General features: G+C 45.1%; 1 protein-coding gene across 3 annotated transcripts in view; it reads right to left on the minus strand.

The window, feature by feature from the left end:
- Positions 1-77: 77 nt before the first annotated feature.
- Positions 78-17,959, minus strand: part of AHNAK (AHNAK nucleoprotein) — a 54,028-nt gene continuing 36,146 nt past the window's right edge. The window contains exons 5-6 of one of the 3 annotated variants that reach the window (XM_083591966.1): positions 7,628-17,324; positions 78-6,805 (exon numbers count right to left, since the gene is read on the minus strand). In XM_083591966.1, coding sequence (XP_083448092.1) covers positions 1,404-6,805; positions 7,628-17,324 — 15,099 coding nt within the window. In that variant the 3' untranslated portion in view covers positions 78-1,403. Of the gene's footprint in view, positions 17,325-17,959 lie in introns of all 3 variants that reach the window. The other 2 variants (XM_083591965.1, XM_083591964.1) reach the window with 2 other exon arrangements.

Consider the following 17,959-nt stretch of genomic DNA (forward strand, 5'->3'; position numbering starts at 1 on the left):
GTGAAAGGGGTTATTAGCTTCTCCTGAAAAAGAAGAGTGCAGCAGCTGGGATACTGGGGAATAAAAGGTTCAGGAGGTCAAAAGGTTAATAAACACTTTATTTCCATTTTACAATATCAGTTATTCTCAATTAATTTGCTTTTAAAGTGCTTAAAAGATTTTCCTTTTACTGTTTTGTTTTAAAATCGAGATACATTTGTTAAACAAAAAGATGAAGTAGATAACAAATAGCATCTGTAAGGTTGGGAGGGAATATAGAAGGCCTTGAAGAATTTTGCTCCACATCTCATAAAACTTTCATTTCATTATACAAAAATAACAAATATATAGAGATGACTAAGATGGTGTCAGAATGTACACAAAATCTTTGGTTAATTTATTTTATCGTGACTATTTTAACCAAACAAAAATGGAAAATTATACCATGGGTGTTTTATTACATCTGTCCTGTATCAAATGAATACAAAAAACCTGACCTTTCTGCAGCAATGTAAGACTGTTTGTGAGGCTCCAAATTTGACACATCTCAGTTGCATCTATATATTTTTACAGAGTTTTTTTTTCTTTTTCTTTTAACACATCCAATTTTTAAACAATAGAAAATTTTTAGCTGCCCCCTTCCACAGATAAAAGCAGGAGGGGGAGGGGAGTCATTGAAATGGAAAACTATTGCCATAGATCAACACTGAAGATATTTAGCAAGTCGAAAAGTATATATATTTATATGTTTTTAAAAGCTTGCTTAAGTAAACGTAAAGCTCTCAGCGTACGAAGCGCAAACCCCCAACCCTAAAACACAAGAGAGAACTTCCAAAATACATCTGAGGAACTGTACACCCCACCTTCCTAATGGCACAGCTTTAAATATCACATAAATCCAGGTTCTACCTCTTTTCAAATTGGTAGCTGGAAGAAGTGCCCATCACACAATCGGCATTATTACCCATGGCACAAATGATACTGTTTAATTCAAACTGATACAGCTGATTTACGAAGCAGCATTCTGTGTTATGTGTGTGTTGCCGCTTTTTTAAAAAAATTGGCACTACTTAACTGTTATTACAGCCACAGTGCATTGTGGGAAGTACGGCAATGCATTCTGGGATGCAAGTTTACCTGCCATATCACTGCTTTAAGAACTTTGCCAAAGAAAAGCCGCTGTATCAGTTTCTGTGAGATATTTATACATATAATCTATGGAAGAGATAATCATGTTGCGACGACTCCCTGACCACAGTAAAAACATGGTTATTTCTCAGTTAAGGCCTACCATTTCACTGGGCACCCTGTTTTTATTGCTGAGCATTTCAAGCTAGGAAATTTGTATATACACACATATAAGGGAGATAGATAAGATATATACACACAGAGACAATATGTACACGAGAACCCCCCCACTTCACTCATTTCATTTCGTCATCACTTCCCGATACCTCATAAGAACCTTTAGTTTTTGCCCCTATCCCCCCAAACGTACCAAATTTCAGCTTGGCCTGTTTGCCTTTGTCATGCTCCAGTGTGCCTGTTGGCGTCGAATGCGAGGAATGCTCGTCGCTGAAAGACGACGACCGGTGCCGGGACTTTTTGCCCTTAAAGAAGGAGAACTTCCCTTTCGGAGAAGCAGACCCTTCCACTTCCACATCGCCCTCCAAGGAACCCAGGCTGGCCTGTAACTCCCCTTCGCACCCTGAGGCAGACACCGAGATCTCTGGGGAGCCAACACTGCCTTTGACCTTAGATTTTGAGAAAGGGAATTTTGGCATTTTGATTTTAGATTTCTTAAGCTTAATGTCAGGCTCTTCCAGTTCAACATTCACCGCCCCGGCATGGAAACTTGCCTCTGGCGCCTGAGGGAACTCAACATCAACTCCAACCTCCCTTCCTGTTAGCTCTTGCCCCGCAACCACAAATTTTGGCATTTTCATTTTTGGGAACGACACTTGTCCAGATGGGCTTTCTAAATGGCCGTGTGGAACATTCACCCCAACAGAAGGACCTTTGACCTCTAATTTGGGACCTTTGAGATCAACCCCTGCCTTTGGTCCAGAAAACTGAAGGCCTCCAGACCCCTGCATGCCCATGTTTAGCTCTGGCCCAGAAACTTTGGGAGCTGACACATTGAGCGAAGGTCCTCTCAAGCTGACATCAGGAGCGCCAGCGTCCAAGCCCATGCCAGAAATCTTCACACCTGGTGCCCCCACGCCGATCTGTTGACCTTTCATGCCACCAGATATGTTAACGTCACCTTTCAAACTTGGTCCTTTCACATTCAAGTCAAAGCCTGGGGCAGTAATGTCATGTCCTTTGAGATCTACTTCAGGCCCTTTGATCTGTGGTCCTGAAATACTTCCTCCTTCACTGGCGATGCCAAACTGGGGCAGCTTCATGCAGGGAATCTTAATTCCAACTCCAGAGCCTTCCACGTTAACACCAGGTGCCTCAACAGCCACCTTGGGAGATGTAATGCCGCCAGAAATGCCGAAGTCTCCTTTGATCTTTGGTCCTTTCAGATTCACATCAAAGTCAGGCGCTGAAATGCCTCCTCCAGAGGCCATTTTTACTGTTGGCGCTTTCACGTCCAGGTCTGGAGCACTCACATTGACATCTAGGCCTGGGGCCTTTGGCATTTTAAGCTTTCCTTCAAAACCACTGACGTCAACATCTGGTGTGCCAAATCCGATCTTTGGACCTTTAATGTCACCAGAAAGGCCCACGTCTCCTCCAAATTTTGGTCCTTTCAAGCTTACATCCACTGCAGGAGCGCTCATACTTCCTCCGATGCTTGGGGCCGAAACATCAACACTTGCTGAGGGCAGTTTTCCTTGAAGGTCCACCTCGGGCCCCTCCACTTTCACACCTGGCTTCCCGATCTTTGGCAAGCCAAATTTTGGCATTTTCAATTTCCCTTCTAGGCCTTGTCCTTCCATCTGGGGAAGGTCAATATCACCTTTCAGCTTTGGTCCTTTCAAGTTAATGTCAGGGGCTGACATGGAAGGAGCAGAAACACCCATGGATGGCAGGTTCACTGATGGACCTTTCAGGCTGATGTCAGGCGCGCTGAGGTTGGCATCAACACTAGGGCCTCGAAGGTCTCCTTCCAGTTTCGGACCAGCCAGATCGACATTTCCACCTGAGAATTTGAACTTTGGTTTCTTGAGATGGATGTCAGGACCTCCAATATTGACATCGGGGAGGCTGGCACTTCCGCTAGGAACTGTGATGTCAAGATCTGGAGATTTCAGAGATGGTGATGAGACATCTATTCCTGGTGACTTGATTTCCCCTTCCACCTTTGGCAAAGAAGCATCAGCCTTGAACATAGGTGATTTGATATCAAACTCGACGTCAGGAAAAGAGAGTTTCCCAAACATAGACTTCTTTCCTTTGGGCGACTTGATGTTCATGTCTCCTTTCAGGGATGCTTCAGGGACAGAAATGCTTCCTTCCAAATCTGGCGATTTCATACTTGCATCCATATCTCCACTCACGGCAAAGCCAGCCTTCTTGCCTTTGACTTTAGGCCCGCTCATGTGGATTTTAGGCATTTTGAATTTGCTTTTCTTCCCTTTTCCAGAAATGGAGATGTCAGGCGATTCAACATTCAGCTCACCTTCTGGGAGGGAGACGTCTGCCTTGGGGCTTTTTGCTCCAAATCCAAACTTTGGCATTTTAAATTTAGGGAGTTTAACGTTTCCCTCTGGCCCTTCAAGGTTTACATCTGGACACTCCAAGTCAATCTCAGGGCCCTTGGCTTCAATTCCTGGCCCTTGAATATCAATTCCTGGACCTTTTAAGCTGCCTTCAACCTTGGGAAGAGCGACATCAACATCACCCTTCACTTTAGGTCCCTTCAGATTTAAGTCAATCTCTGGCATGGATATTTGAGGTGTCTTGATTTTGGGACCCTTCAGTTTTCCTTCTGGTCCTTCTATGTTCAAGCTGGGGCCTGATAATTCCAATTCACCCTTGGGTACATTTACATCGATATGAGGTCCTTCCCCTTTGAACTCAGGCATGCCAAATTTGGGCAGCTTCATCTTGGGGAATTTCACCTTTCCGTCTGGACCATGAATATCAACATTGGGAGCATCAATGTCCAATTGAGGGCCTTTGATGTCTATTTCTGGACCCTTGAAGTCACCTTCAACCTTTGGTAGGGAAACGTCCACATCTCCTTTCAGTTTGGGCCCTTTGAGGTTGAAATCCACGTCAGGCATGGAGATTTTAGGTCCTTTGATGTTCATTTCAGGCATCTTGAATTTAGGGCTTTTCCATTTTCCTTCTGGGCCTTCAAGTTCAACATCAGGAACATCTACGTCAAGTTTGGGTCCTTTGATATCAATTTCGGGGCCCTTCAGGTCACCTTCTAACTTTGGCACTGAAACATCCACATCCCCCTTCACTTTCGGACCTTTCAAGTTCAAGTCAAAATCTGGCATGGAGATTTTGGGGGTCTTAAAATGCATATCAGGCATCTTAAACTTGGGACCTTTAAGTTTTCCTTCAGGGCATTCAAGCTCAACATCAGGAACAGAAACATCCAGTTTAGGGCCATGTATATCCATATCTGGTGCTTTCAAATCACCTCCAATCTTGGGAAGAGATACATCCACATCTCCCTTCAGTTTTGGGCCCTTCAAGTTGAGGTCAACATCTGGCATGGATAATTTTGGTGCTTTGATGTTCATTTCAGGCATCTTAAATTTAGGTCCTTTCAGTTTTCCATCAGGTCCCTCAATGTCAATGTCAGGAGCATCTATCTTAGGACCTTTGATATCTATTTCAGGCCCTCTTAGATCCCCTTCAAATTCTGGGACGGAAACATCCACATCACCTTTAAGTTTAGGCCCTTTCAAGTTTAGATTCATGTCTGGCATGGAGATTTTAGGTGCCTTGAAATGCATGTCCGGCATCTTGAATTTAGGGCTTTTCCATTTTCCTTCTGGGCCTTCGAGTTCAACATCAGGAAGGTCAACATCTAGTTTGGGACCTTGGATATCCACATCTGGGCCTTTCAGGTCACCTTCCAGCTTTGGAACTGAAACGTCCACATCTCCCTTCAGTTTAGGGCCTTTCAAATTGAAATCAACATCTGGCATGGAAATTTTGGGTGCTTTGAAGTGCATGTCAGGCATTTTAAACTTGGGACCTTTCACTTTTCCTTCTGGGCCTTCGATGTCCAGGCCTGGTGCATCAATGTCCACCTTCGGAAGAGAAACATCAAGGTCTGCTTTTGGGAGGCTCACGTCCACATCTGGGCCCTCAGCCTTGAAGCTAGGCATTCCAAATTTGGGCATTTTAAATTTGGGCATTTTCAGTTTTCCTTCTGGGCCATGGAGGTCAACATCTGGAGCATCAATATCCAGCTTGGGACCTTTGATGTCAATTTCTGGACCTTTGAAATCACCTTCAACCTTTGGTAGGGAAACGTCCACATCTCCTTTCAGTTTGGGCCCTTTGAGGTTGAAATCCACATCAGGCATGGAGATTTTGGGTGCTTTGATGTTCATTTCAGGCATCTTGAATTTAGGGCCTTTCCACTTTCCATCTGGGCCTTCGAGTTCAACATCAGGAACATCTACGTCAAGTTTGGGTCCTTTGATATCAATTTCAGGGCCCTTCAGATCACCTTCCAACTTTGGCACTGAAACATCCACATCCCCCTTCACTTTCGGACCTTTCAAGTTCAAGTCAAAATCTGGCATGGAGATTTTGGGTGCCTTAAAGTGCATGTCAGGCATCTTAAACTTGGGACCTCTGAGTTTTCCTTCAGGACCTTCAAGCTCAACATCAGGAAGGTCAACATCTAGTTTGGGACCCTGGATATCCACATCTGGGCCTTTCAGGTCACCTTCCAGCTTTGGAACCGAAAGGTCAACATCTCCCTTCAGTTTAGGGCCTTTCAAATTGAAATCAACATCTGGCATGGATATCTTGGGTGCTTTGAAGTGCATGTCAGGCATCTTAAACTTGGGACCTTTCACTTTTCCTTCTGGGCCTTCGATGTCCAGGCCTGGTGCGTCAATGTCCACTTTTGGAAGAGAAACATCAAGGTCTGCTTTTGGGAGGCTCACGTCCACATCTGGGCCCTCTGCCTTGAAGCCAGGCATTCCAAATTTTGGCATTTTGAATTTGGGCATTTTCAGTTTTCCTTCTGGGCCATGGAGGTCAACATCTGGAGCATCAATATCCAGCTTGGGACCTTTGATGTCAATTTCTGGACCTTTGAAATCACCTTCAACCTTTGGTAGGGAAACGTCCACATCTCCTTTCAGTTTGGGGCCTTTGAGGTTGAAATCCACATCAGGCATGGAGATTTTGGGTGCTTTGATGTTCATTTCAGGCATCTTGAATTTAGGGCTTTTCCATTTTCCATCTGGGCCTTCAAGTTCAACATCAGGAATATCTACGTCTAATTTCGGCCCTTTTATATCAATGTCGGGCCCCTTCAGATCACCTTCCAACTTCGGTACAGACACATCCACGTCACCCTTCACTTTCGGCCCTTTGAGATTTAGATCGAAATCTGGCATGGAGATTTTGGGTGCCTTAAAGTGCATGTCAGGCATCTTAAACTTGGGACCTCTGAGTTTTCCTTCAGGACCTTCAAGCTCAACATCAGGAAGGTCAACATCTAGTTTGGGACCCTGGATATCCACATCTGGGCCTTTCAGGTCACCTTCCAGCTTTGGAACTGAAACGTCAACATCTCCTTTCAGTTTAGGGCCTTTCAAATTGAAATCAACATCTGGCATGGAAATTTTGGGTGCTTTGAAGTGCATGTCAGGCATCTTAAACTTGGGACCTTTCACTTTTCCTTCTGGGCCTTCGATGTCCAGGCCTGGTGCGTCAATGTCCACTTTTGGAAGAGAAACATCAAGGTCTGCTTTTGGGAGGCTCACGTCCACATCTGGGCCCTCTGCCTTGAAGCCAGGCATTCCAAATTTGGGCATTTTGAATTTTGGCATTTTCAGTTTTCCTTCTGGGCCATGGAGGTCAACATCTGGAGCATCAGTATCCAGCTTGGGACCTTTGATGTCAATTTCTGGACCTTTGAAATCACCTTCAACCTTTGGTAGGGAAACGTCCACATCTCCTTTCAGTTTGGGGCCTTTGAGGTTGAAATCCACATCAGGCATGGAGATTTTGGGTGCTTTGATGTTCATTTCAGGCATCTTGAATTTAGGGCTTTTCCATTTTCCTTCTGGGCCTTCAAGTTCAACATCAGGAACATCTACGTCAAGTTTGGGTCCTTTGATATCAATTTCAGGGCCCTTCAGATCACCTTCCAACTTTGGCACTGATACATCCACATCCCCCTTCACTTTGGGACCTTTCAAGTTCAAGTCAAAATCTGGCATGGAGATTTTGGGGGTCTTAAAATGCATATCAGGCATCTTAAACTTGGGACCTCTGAGTTTTCCTTCAGGACCTTCAAGCTCAACATCAGGAAGGTCAACATCTAGTTTGGGACCCTTGATATCCACATCTGGGCCTTTCAGGTCACCTTCCAGCTTTGGAACCGAAACGTCAACATCTCCCTTCAGTTTAGGGCCTTTCAGATTTATGTCCGGCACTGAAATCTTGGGCACATTAAAATGCATTTCAGGCATCTTTAATTTGGGACCTTTGATCTTGCCCTCTGGGCCCTCTATATCCAAGTCGGGAGTTTCAATGTCCACTTTGGGTCCTGATACATCAATGTCTGCTTTGGGGAGGTTTATATCCACCTCAGGACCCTCCCCTTTGAAGCCTGGCATTCCAAATTTTGGCATTTTGAATTTGGGCATTTTGAGTTTGCCTTCTGGTCCATGGAGATCAACATCTGGAACATCAATGTCCAACTTGGGGCCTTTGATATCTATGTCAGGACCTTTCAAATCCCCTTCCAGGCTTGGTGCAGAAACATCAAGGTCACCTTTTAATTTCGGACCTTTCAAATTCAATTCCACATCAGGCTTTGAAACTTTAGGTGATGAAATATTCAGGGAAGGCATTTTAAATTTAGGGCCTTTCACTTTTCCATGAACATCAACATCTGGGCCTTGGACATCAACTTTGGGCCCTGAGATATTAACATCTGGTTTCTTAAGCTTCACGTCAACCTCTGGAGTGTGAACCTTTGGACCAGAAAAACTGAACTTTGGAAGCTTAAATCTTGATTTCTTTGTTTTCGCTTCAATATCTATTTTTGGTGCTTCTAAGTCAACTTCAGGTCCTTTTAATTCAACATTAGGACCTTTGATGTCGCCTTCCAAGTCTCCCTTTAATTTAGGACCTTTCAAATTCAAGTCAATGTCTGGCATTGAGATCTTTGGAACATTAAAATTAATTTCAGGCTTCTTAAACTTGGGACCCCTTAATTTTCCTTCAGGGCCTTCGATTTCCAAATCAGGTGCTTCAATGTCTAGGCTGGGGCCAGATATATCCACTTCTCCCTTAGGTAAGCTCACATCCACGGAAGGGCCTTCTCCCTTGAAACCAGGCATTCCAAATTTGGGCATTTTAAACTTAGGCATTTTGAGTTTGCCCTCTGGACCGTGCAAGTCAACATCTGGTGCGTCAATGTCCAATTTGGGGCCCTTTATGTCAATGTCAGGCCCTTTCAATCCACCTTCGACCTTTGGCAGAGAAACATCCACATCTCCTTTCAGTTTTGGAGCCTTCAAATTAAGATCCACATCTGGCATGGAAAGCTTTGGCGCTTTGATGTGCATTTCTGGCATCTTAAATTTGGGGCCTTTAATTTTACCATCTGGACCTTCAATGTCTAACTCAGGGCCTTCAATGTCCACCTTGGGAGCAGATATATCAATGTCTCCCTTTGGGAGATTTACATCCAGTTCAGGGCCTTCTCCTTTGAAGCCAGGCATTCCAAATTTGGGCATTTTGAATTTTGGCATTTTAAGTTTTCCTTCTGGGCCATGGAGGTCAACATCTGGAGCATCAATATCCAGCTTGGGACCTTTAATGTCAATTTCTGGACCTTTGAAATCACCTTCAACCTTTGGTAGGGAAACGTCCACATCTCCTTTCAGTTTGGGCCCTTTGAGGTTGAAATCCACATCAGGCATGGAGATTTTGGGTGCTTTGATGTTCATTTCAGGCATCTTGAATTTAGGGCCTTTCCACTTTCCATCTGGGCCTTCGAGTTCAACATCAGGAACATCTACGTCAAGTTTGGGTCCTTTGATATCAATTTCAGGGCCCTTCAGATCACCTTCCAACTTTGGCACCGAAACATCCACATCCCCCTTCACTTTGGGACCTTTCAAGTTCAAGTCAAAATCTGGCATGGAGATTTTGGGGGTCTTAAAATGCATATCAGGCATCTTAAACTTGGGACCTCTGAGTTTTCCTTCAGGACCTTCAAGCTCAACATCAGGAAGGTCAACATCTAGTTTGGGACCCTTGATATCCACATCTGGGCCTTTCAGGTCACCTTCCAGCTTTGGAACCGAAAGGTCAACATCTCCCTTCAGTTTAGGGCCTTTCAAATTGAAATCAACATCTGGCATGGATATCTTGGGTGCTTTGAAGTGCATGTCAGGCATCTTAAACTTGGGACCTTTGAGTTTTCCTTCAGGACCTTCAAGCTCAACATCAGGAAGGTCAACATCTAGTTTGGGACCCTTGATATCCACATCTGGGCCTTTCAGGTCACCTTCCAGCTTTGGAACCGAAAGGTCAACATCTCCCTTCAGTTTAGGGCCTTTCAAATTGAAATCAACATCTGGCATGGAGATTTTGGGTGCTTTGAAGTGCATGTCAGGCATCTTAAACTTGGGACCTTTCACTTTTCCCTCTGGACCATCTATACTGATGTCAGGGGCATCAATATCTAATTTGGGACCTTTTATATCAACATCTGGTCCTTTCAGATCCCCCTCTACCTTTGGCAAAGAAACATCAATATCCCCCTTCAGTTTGGGACCCTTCAGGTTCAGGTCAAAATCTGGCATGGAGATTTTGGGTGCTTTGATGTTCATTTCAGGCATCTTAAATTTGGGCCCTTTGAGTTTTCCTTCAGGGCCTTCAAGCTCAACATCAGGGATGTCAACATCCAGTTTGGGACCCTTGATGTCAACATTTGGGCCCTTCAAGTCACCCTCCAATTTAGGAATAGAAACATCAGCATCTCCTTTTATTTTGGGACCCCTCCAGTTCAAATCAATGTCCGGCATGGAGATCTTAGGGACATTAAAATGCATTTCTGGCATCTTAAATTTGGGCCCTTTGAGTTTTCCTTCAGGTCCTTCAATCTCAACATCAGGAATATCTACGCCAACTTTAGGACCTTTGATGTTGACATCAGGGCCTTTCAGATCACCTTCCAACTTCGGCACTGAAACATCCACATCCCCCTTCACTTTGGGTCCTTTCAAACCCAGGTCTAAATCTGGCATGGAGATTTTGGGAGCTTTGATATGCATTTCAGGCATTTTGAATTTGGGGCCCTTTAGCTTCCCTTCAGGTCCTTCTAGGTCAACATCAGGAACGTCAATGTCCAATTTGGGTCCTTTGAGATCCACCTCCGGGCCTTTCAAGTCACCTTCCAACTTTGGCACAGACACATCCAGATCGCCTTTTACTTTGGGACCCCTTAGGTTCAAATCAATGTCAGGCATGGAGATTTTAGGTGCCTTAATGTGCACTTCTGGCATCTTAAATTTGGGGCTCTTCCACTTTCCTTCTGGACCTTCAATGTTAACATCAGGAGCATCAATGTCCAATCCTGGCCCTTTAATGTCAATATTGGGGCCTTTCAGATCACCTTCCAACTTCGGCACTGAAACATCCACATCCCCCTTCACTTTCGGACCTTTCAAGTTCAAGTCAAAATCTGGCATGGAGATTTTGGGGGTCTTAAAATGCATGTCAGGCATCTTAAACTTGGGACCTCTGAGTTTTCCTTCAGGACCTTCAAGCTCAACATCAGGAAGGTCAACATCTAGCTTGGGACCCTTGATATCCACATCTGGGCCTTTCAGGTCACCTTCCAGCTTTGGAACCGAAACGTCAACATCTCCCTTCAGTTTAGGGCCTTTCAGATTCAAGTCAACATCTGGCAGAGAGATCTTTGGAGCTTTGAAGTGCATGTCAGGCATCTTAAATCTGGGCCCTTTCACTTTTCCTTCTGGGCCTTCAATGTCCACGCTTGGAGCATCAATGTCAATTTTTGGAACAGAAACATCAATGTCTGCTTTGGGGAGGCTCATGTCAACATCTGGGCCTTCTCCTTTGAAGCCGGGCATTCCAAATTTGGGCATTTTGAATTTGGGCATCTTCAATTTGCCTTCAGGTCCATGGAGATCAACATCAGGCATGCCAATGTCCAATTTGGGTCCTTTGATATCAAATTCTGGGCCTTTCAAGTCTCCTTCAAGTTTGGGGACTGAAACATCCACATCACCCTTGATTTTGGGACCTTTCAGATTCAAATCAACATCTGGCATGGAGATTTTTGGAGCCTTGATGTGCATTTCGGGCATCTTAAACTTCGGACTCTTCCATTTTCCTTCAGGGCCTTCAATGTCAACATCAGGAGCATCTATGTCTAGCTTAGGACCTTTAATGTTGATGTCTGGACCTTTCAAGTCACCTTCCAGCTTTGGAACTGTAACATCATACTCTCCCTTCACTTTAGGGCCTTTCAGGTTCAAGTCAACATCTGGCAGAGAGATCTTTGGAGCTTTGAAGTGCATGTCAGGCATCTTAAATCTGGGCCCTTTCACTTTTCCTTCTGGCCCTTCAATGTCCAGGCTTGGTGCATCAACATCAACTTTTGGAACAGAAACATCAATGTCTGCTTTGGGGAGGCTCACGTCAACATCTGGGCCTTCCCCTTTGAAGCCTGGCATTCCAAATTTGGGCATTTTGAATTTGGGCATCTTCAGTTTTCCCTCTGGCCCATGGAGATCAACATCTGGCATGTCAATGTCCAATTTGGGTCCTTTGATATCAAATTCTGGGCCTTTCAAGTCTCCTTCAAGTTTGGGGACTGAAACATCCACATCACCCTTGATTTTGGGACCTTTCAGATTCAAATCAACATCTGGCATGGATATTTTTGGAGCCTTGATGTGCATTTCGGGCATCTTAAACTTCGGACTCTTCCATTTTCCTTCGGGGCCTTCAATGTCAATATCTGGAGCTTCGATATCCACTTTGGGGCCCTTGATATCCATTTGGGGTCCTTTCAAATTGCCTTCAATATTTGGGACAGTTACATCCATCTCCCCTCTCGCTCTGGGACCTTTCAAGTTTAAGTCAATATCCGGCATGGAGATTTTGGGTGTCTTGAAATGCATTTCAGGCATTTTGAACTTGGGACCTTTCAGTTTTCCCTCTGGACCTTCGATGTCTATGCTCGGCATATCAGCATTCAGTTTTGGTCCCGAAACATCAATGTCTGCTTTAGGGAGGCTCATGTCAACATCAGGGCCTTCCCCTTTGAAGCCAGGCACCCCAAACTTGGGCAGCTTCATCTTGGGCATCTTAATTTTAGCATCTGGGCCTTCAAGGTCAACATCTGGGAGATCCACATCAAGTTTGGGGCCCTTGATGTCAATGCTGGGTCCTTTCATATCACCCTCAATCTTTGGGACAGACACATCCATTTCACCCTTCATTTTGGGGGCCTTGAGATTCAAGTCGACATCTGGCATGGAAATTTTAGGAGATTTAATATTGAGTTTTGGCATCTTGAATCTGGAACCTTTGATTTTTCCTTCAGGACCCTCCAGTTCCACATCTGGTACATCAACATCCAAGTTAGGACCCTCAATGTTGACCTTGGGTCCTTTCAGGTCACCTTCTATCTTTGGCCCAGAGATATCCACATCTCCCTTCAGTTTTGGCCCTTTCAGATTGAAATCTACATCTGGCATTGATATCTTGGGTGCATGGATATTCAGTTCAGGCATCTTAAACTTGGGCCCTTTCAGTTTTCCTTCTGGGCCTTCAATGTCCAAGCCTGGTGCTTCAATGTCTACTTTGGGAGCAGAAAGGTCAACGTCTGCTTTCGGAAGATTTACATCCACCTCTGGACCTTCTGCTTTGAAGCTTGGCATTCCAAATTTGGGCATTTTGAATTTGGGCATTTTCAGTTTTCCTTCTGGGCCATGGAGGTCAACATCTGGAGCATCAATATCCAGCTTGGGACCTTTGATGTCAATTTCTGGACCCTTCAAATTCAAATCACCTTCAACCTTTGGTAGGGAAACGTCCACATCTCCTTTCAGTTTGGGGCCTTTGAGGTTGAAATCCACATCAGGCATGGAGATTTTGGGTGCTTTGATGTTCATCTCTGGCATCTTAAATTTGGGGCCTTTAATTTTGCCTTCGGGTCCTTCAATGTCAAGTCCAGGAGCTTCAACGTCTACTTTGGGACCTGATATACTAATGTCACCCTTTGGAAGACTGACATCCACGCCAGGGCTTTCCCCTTTGAAACCTGGCATTCCAAATTTGGGCATTTTCATTTTGGGCATCTTCAATTTTCCTTCAGGACCATGAAGGTCGACATCGGGCACATCAATGTCTACTTGGGGCCCCTTGATATCAATTGCAGGACCTTTTAAGCCACCTTCTAATTTCGGCACAGAAACATCAAAGTCCCCTTTCACTTTAGGCCCTTTCAAGTTCAAATCAATATCTGGCATGGAGATCTGAGGAGTTTTAATATGCATTTCAGGCATCTTGAATTTAGGACCTTTTATTCTGCCTTCTGGTCCTTCAATGTTTAATCCAGGAGCTTCAATGTCCACCTTTGGACCTGAAACATCGATGCTTCCCTTTGGAAGACTGACATCCACATCTGGCACTTCACCTTTCACCCCAAACTTGGGCAATTTCATCTTCGGCATTTTGAGTTCAGGTCCATGAAGTTCGACATCTGGTGTTCCAATGTCCAGTTTGGGGCCTTTGATGTCAACAGCTGGGCCCTTTAATTCTCCTTCCACTTTTGGGATTGAAACGTCAACACCTCCCTTGACTTTGGGCCCTTTCAGATTCAGGTCAATGTCTGGCATGGATATTTGCGGGGTCTTAACATGCATTTCTGGCATCTTGACATGAGGACCTTTCAGTTGTCCTCCAGGACCTTTGATGTTGAAGGTGGGAGCTTCAATGTCTACATTTGGAGCTGAAACATCGACGCTTCCCTTTGGAAGACTGACATCCACATCAGGAACTTCTCCTTTCACCCCAAACTTGGGCAATTTCATCTTTGGCATTTTGAGTTCAGGTCCGTGAAGTTCAACATCTGGTGTTCCAATGTCCAATTGGGGGCCTTTGATGTCAACAGCTGGGCCCTTTAATTCTCCTTCCACTTTTGGGATGGAAACGTCAACACCTCCCTTGACTCTGGGGCCTTTCAAGTTCAGGTCAATGTCTGGCATGGATATTTGCGGGGTCTTAACATGCATTTCTGGCATCTTGACATGAGGACCTTTCAGTTGTCCTCCAGGACCTTTGATGTTGAAGGTGGGAGCTTCAAAGTCTACATTTGGAGCTGAAACATCGATGCTTCCCTTTGGAAGACTGACATCCACATCAGGAACTTCTCCTTTCACCCCAAACTTGGGCAATTTCATCTTTGGCATTTTGAGTTCAGGTCCGTGAAGTTCAACATCTGGTGTTCCAATGTCCAATTGGGGGCCCTTGATGTCCACAGCTGGGCCCTTTAATTCTCCTTCTACTTTTGGGATTGAAACTTCAACACCTCCCTTGACTTTGGGGCCTTTCAAGTTCAGGTCAATGTCTGGGATGGATATTTGGGGGGCCCCCTTGACTTTGGGGCCTTTCAGATTCAGGCCAATGTCTGGCACGGATATTTGCGGGGTCTTAACATGCATTTCTGGCATCTTGACATGGGGGCCCTTCAGTTGTCCTCCAGGACCTTTGATGTTGAAGGTGGGAGCTTCAGTGTCTACATTTGGAGCTGAAACATCGATGCTTCCCTTTGGAAGACTGACATCCACATCAGGAACTTCTCCTTTCACCCCAAACTTGGGCAATTTCATCTTTGGCATTTTGAGTTCAGGTCCGTGAAGTTCGACATCTGGTGTTCCAATGTCCAATTGGGGGCCTTTGATGTCAACAGCTGGGCCCTTTAATTCTCCTTCCACTTTTGGGATGGAAACGTCGACACCCCCCTTGACTTTGGGGCCTTTCAAGTTCAGGTCAATGTCTGGCATGGATATTTGGGGGGCCCCCTTGACTTTGGGGCCTTTCAGATTCAGGCCAATGTCTGGCACGGATATTTGCGGGGTCTTAACATGCATTTCTGGCATCTTGACATGGGGGCCCTTCAGTTGTCCTCCAGGACCTTTGATGTTGAAGGTGGGAGCTTCAGTGTCTACATTTGGAGCTGAAACATCGATGCTTCCCTTTGGAAGACTGACATCCACATCAGGAACTTCTCCTTTCACCCCAAACTTGGGCAATTTCATCTTTGGCATTTTGAGTTCAGGTCCGTGAAGTTCGACATCTGGTGTTCCAATGTCCAATTGGGGGCCTTTGATGTCAACAGCTGGGCCCTTTAATTCTCCTTCCACTTTTGGGATGGAAACGTCGACACCCCCCTTGACTTTGGGGCCTTTCAGATTCAGGCCAATGTCTGGCACGGATATTTGCGGGGTCTTAACATGCATTTCTGGCATCTTGACATGGGGGCCCTTCAGTTGTCCTCCAGGGCCTTTGATACCAATGTCAGGTGCAGCTATGTCCATTTTGGGGCCTTTTAGATCTATCTGGGGCCCCTTGAGGCCGCCTTCTATCTTTGGCACAGAAACAGCCACATCGCCCTTTAGGTTTGGCCCTTGGACATTCAAGTCCACATCTGGCACAGTGACTTTTACTGGTGATGTTTGCATGGACGGCATTGAGACTTTTGGACCTTTCAGGTCAACGTTGGCAGTTTCAATATCTAGTTTGGGACCCTTAATATTCATTCCAGGCCCTTTTAAGTGGCCTTCCACCCTTGGTCCTGAAATGTCCATGGCACCTTTCCCTTTAGGGCCCCTGAGATTCAAATCAACATCTGACATAGAAATTTGGGGTGTCTGACCAGCTATTTCAGGCTTGCCATATCTGGGTCCTTTCACGTGTGTTTCAAGGGTCACATCAGGAGCTTGCAAATCCACTTTAGGTCCTGAGATGTTAAGTCCCCCTTTTGGAACAGTCACAGTCACTGCAGGGTCTGTTGCAGAAAATTTAGGAAGTTTCATGTGGGGTATTTTAAGTTTTCCTTCGCCCCCTTCAAGACCGACATCTGGACCCCCAAGATCCACCGCAGGCCCTTTGATATCCACCTTGGGGCCTTCCAATGTTGGAGAGGTGGTCTTCAGGCCACCCTTCAAGTCCACACCTTTCAGGCCCACGTCCATCTGTGGTTGTGGGATTCCAGGTTCTCCCATGGCCCATTTGGAGCCTTTCAAGGACACTTCTGGGCCTTTTATTGAAGCCGATGGAGCCACTGCATCAAGCTGAGGAACCTCAACATCAGAAACTGATATACCAAATTTGGGCATTTTCATTGCAGGAAACGCCACCTTTCCTGTGCTTCCAGTGTCGATATCTGGAGATTTGATGTTGCCTTCGACACTGGCACTGGAGATGTCCACTTTTGGACCTTTCAGATCACCTTGAATTTGGGGTCCCGAAATACCAACTGAAGGGCCCTTGAGGTGGGGCAATGATAAATCAGCTTGCAGCCCTCCCACATCACCTTGGATTTTACCCCGACCTCCTTTCCCGTTCACTTCCGGCGTTGTAACATGGAAACCAGCTTCCTGGCCTCCTGGTATAAAGTCAGTCTGGGTTCTCAGATCTACACCTGTGACATGAGGCCCAGATATTCGAATATCAGTTTTCCCAACCTTAGGCTGTTCCATGTGGATGCCAGGAACACCAAACTCCAACCTCTGAGAGGGTGACTCAATAGTTGGTCCGGTATACGTAATGTCAGGTCTTCCTCTCACCCCAGCGTGGGAGTCTGTTATCTGGGTGGTTGTTCTCCCTGACAAGTCAACGTGTGGGATCTTGATGACAGTTTTCCCAGGTTCTGTTTCAAACTCAGCTTTGGAAATGTGGGTGAGTTCATGTTTCGGAATCTTGATTTTAAACTCCGGGCTGCTGATGTCAATCTCTTTGGCTCCCTCATGACCTGTGACATCAACAGTGTAAGCAGTAACTCTCTTAGTGACTGTGATGGTTCTGCTTTGGGTTCCTGTGTGCTCAACTTCCATGCCATCTTCCGATTTAAGGCGAGGCTTGATTTTTGTGGTATAAATCCGTTTGTACTCTTCGTCATCTCCGCTCTGGAACAGAGAGGAATGAGTTGTTACTGCCAACAGTAGTCTAAACATAAAATGCTGATATCTACACCTATCAGTCTATCACATCTAAATCCACAAGTGCAGTATGGATTGATGAACATACAGAAAGTGGATGTCGCTTATGGACAGTTGAAGAGGCCTTACTTCTCTGCAGGGCTTTTTTCCCAAATAAAAAATTAAAATTCCTGCACATAGAAAGCAAGATATCAGCAAAATCAACAACATTGTAGCCTTGCCTTTCTCCATGATAATTTGCTTTCCACATGCAGAGAATTTTGTAGTGCCAACCAGTAACGTAAGGCCTGACCCACAAAACTTGAAGTGATACAGCCCAGACATGGGATGATCAACTCTGAAAGAATTTGTTCCGCTTCAAATAACTAGTGCGAGGATATTCATTTCACTTTTAATTTTTATACTGCTTTTTTATATTATCACACACAAGGCGGTTTATAAGCTGAAGAAACAACAAAATAGACAGCAAAGATCACACACCTAATAACAATCTGATCCAATACCAAAAAAAGTCATAATAAAAAACATAACTTTAAAATAAACAACCAGTGCAGTTGAACTACAACTCCCATCATCCCTGATTATACTGGCTGGAACTGTTG

This window comes from Podarcis filfolensis (genome assembly GCF_964270895.1).
Source record: "Podarcis filfolensis genome assembly, chromosome: 16".
Lineage (NCBI taxonomy): Eukaryota > Metazoa > Chordata > Lepidosauria > Squamata > Lacertidae > Podarcis > Podarcis filfolensis.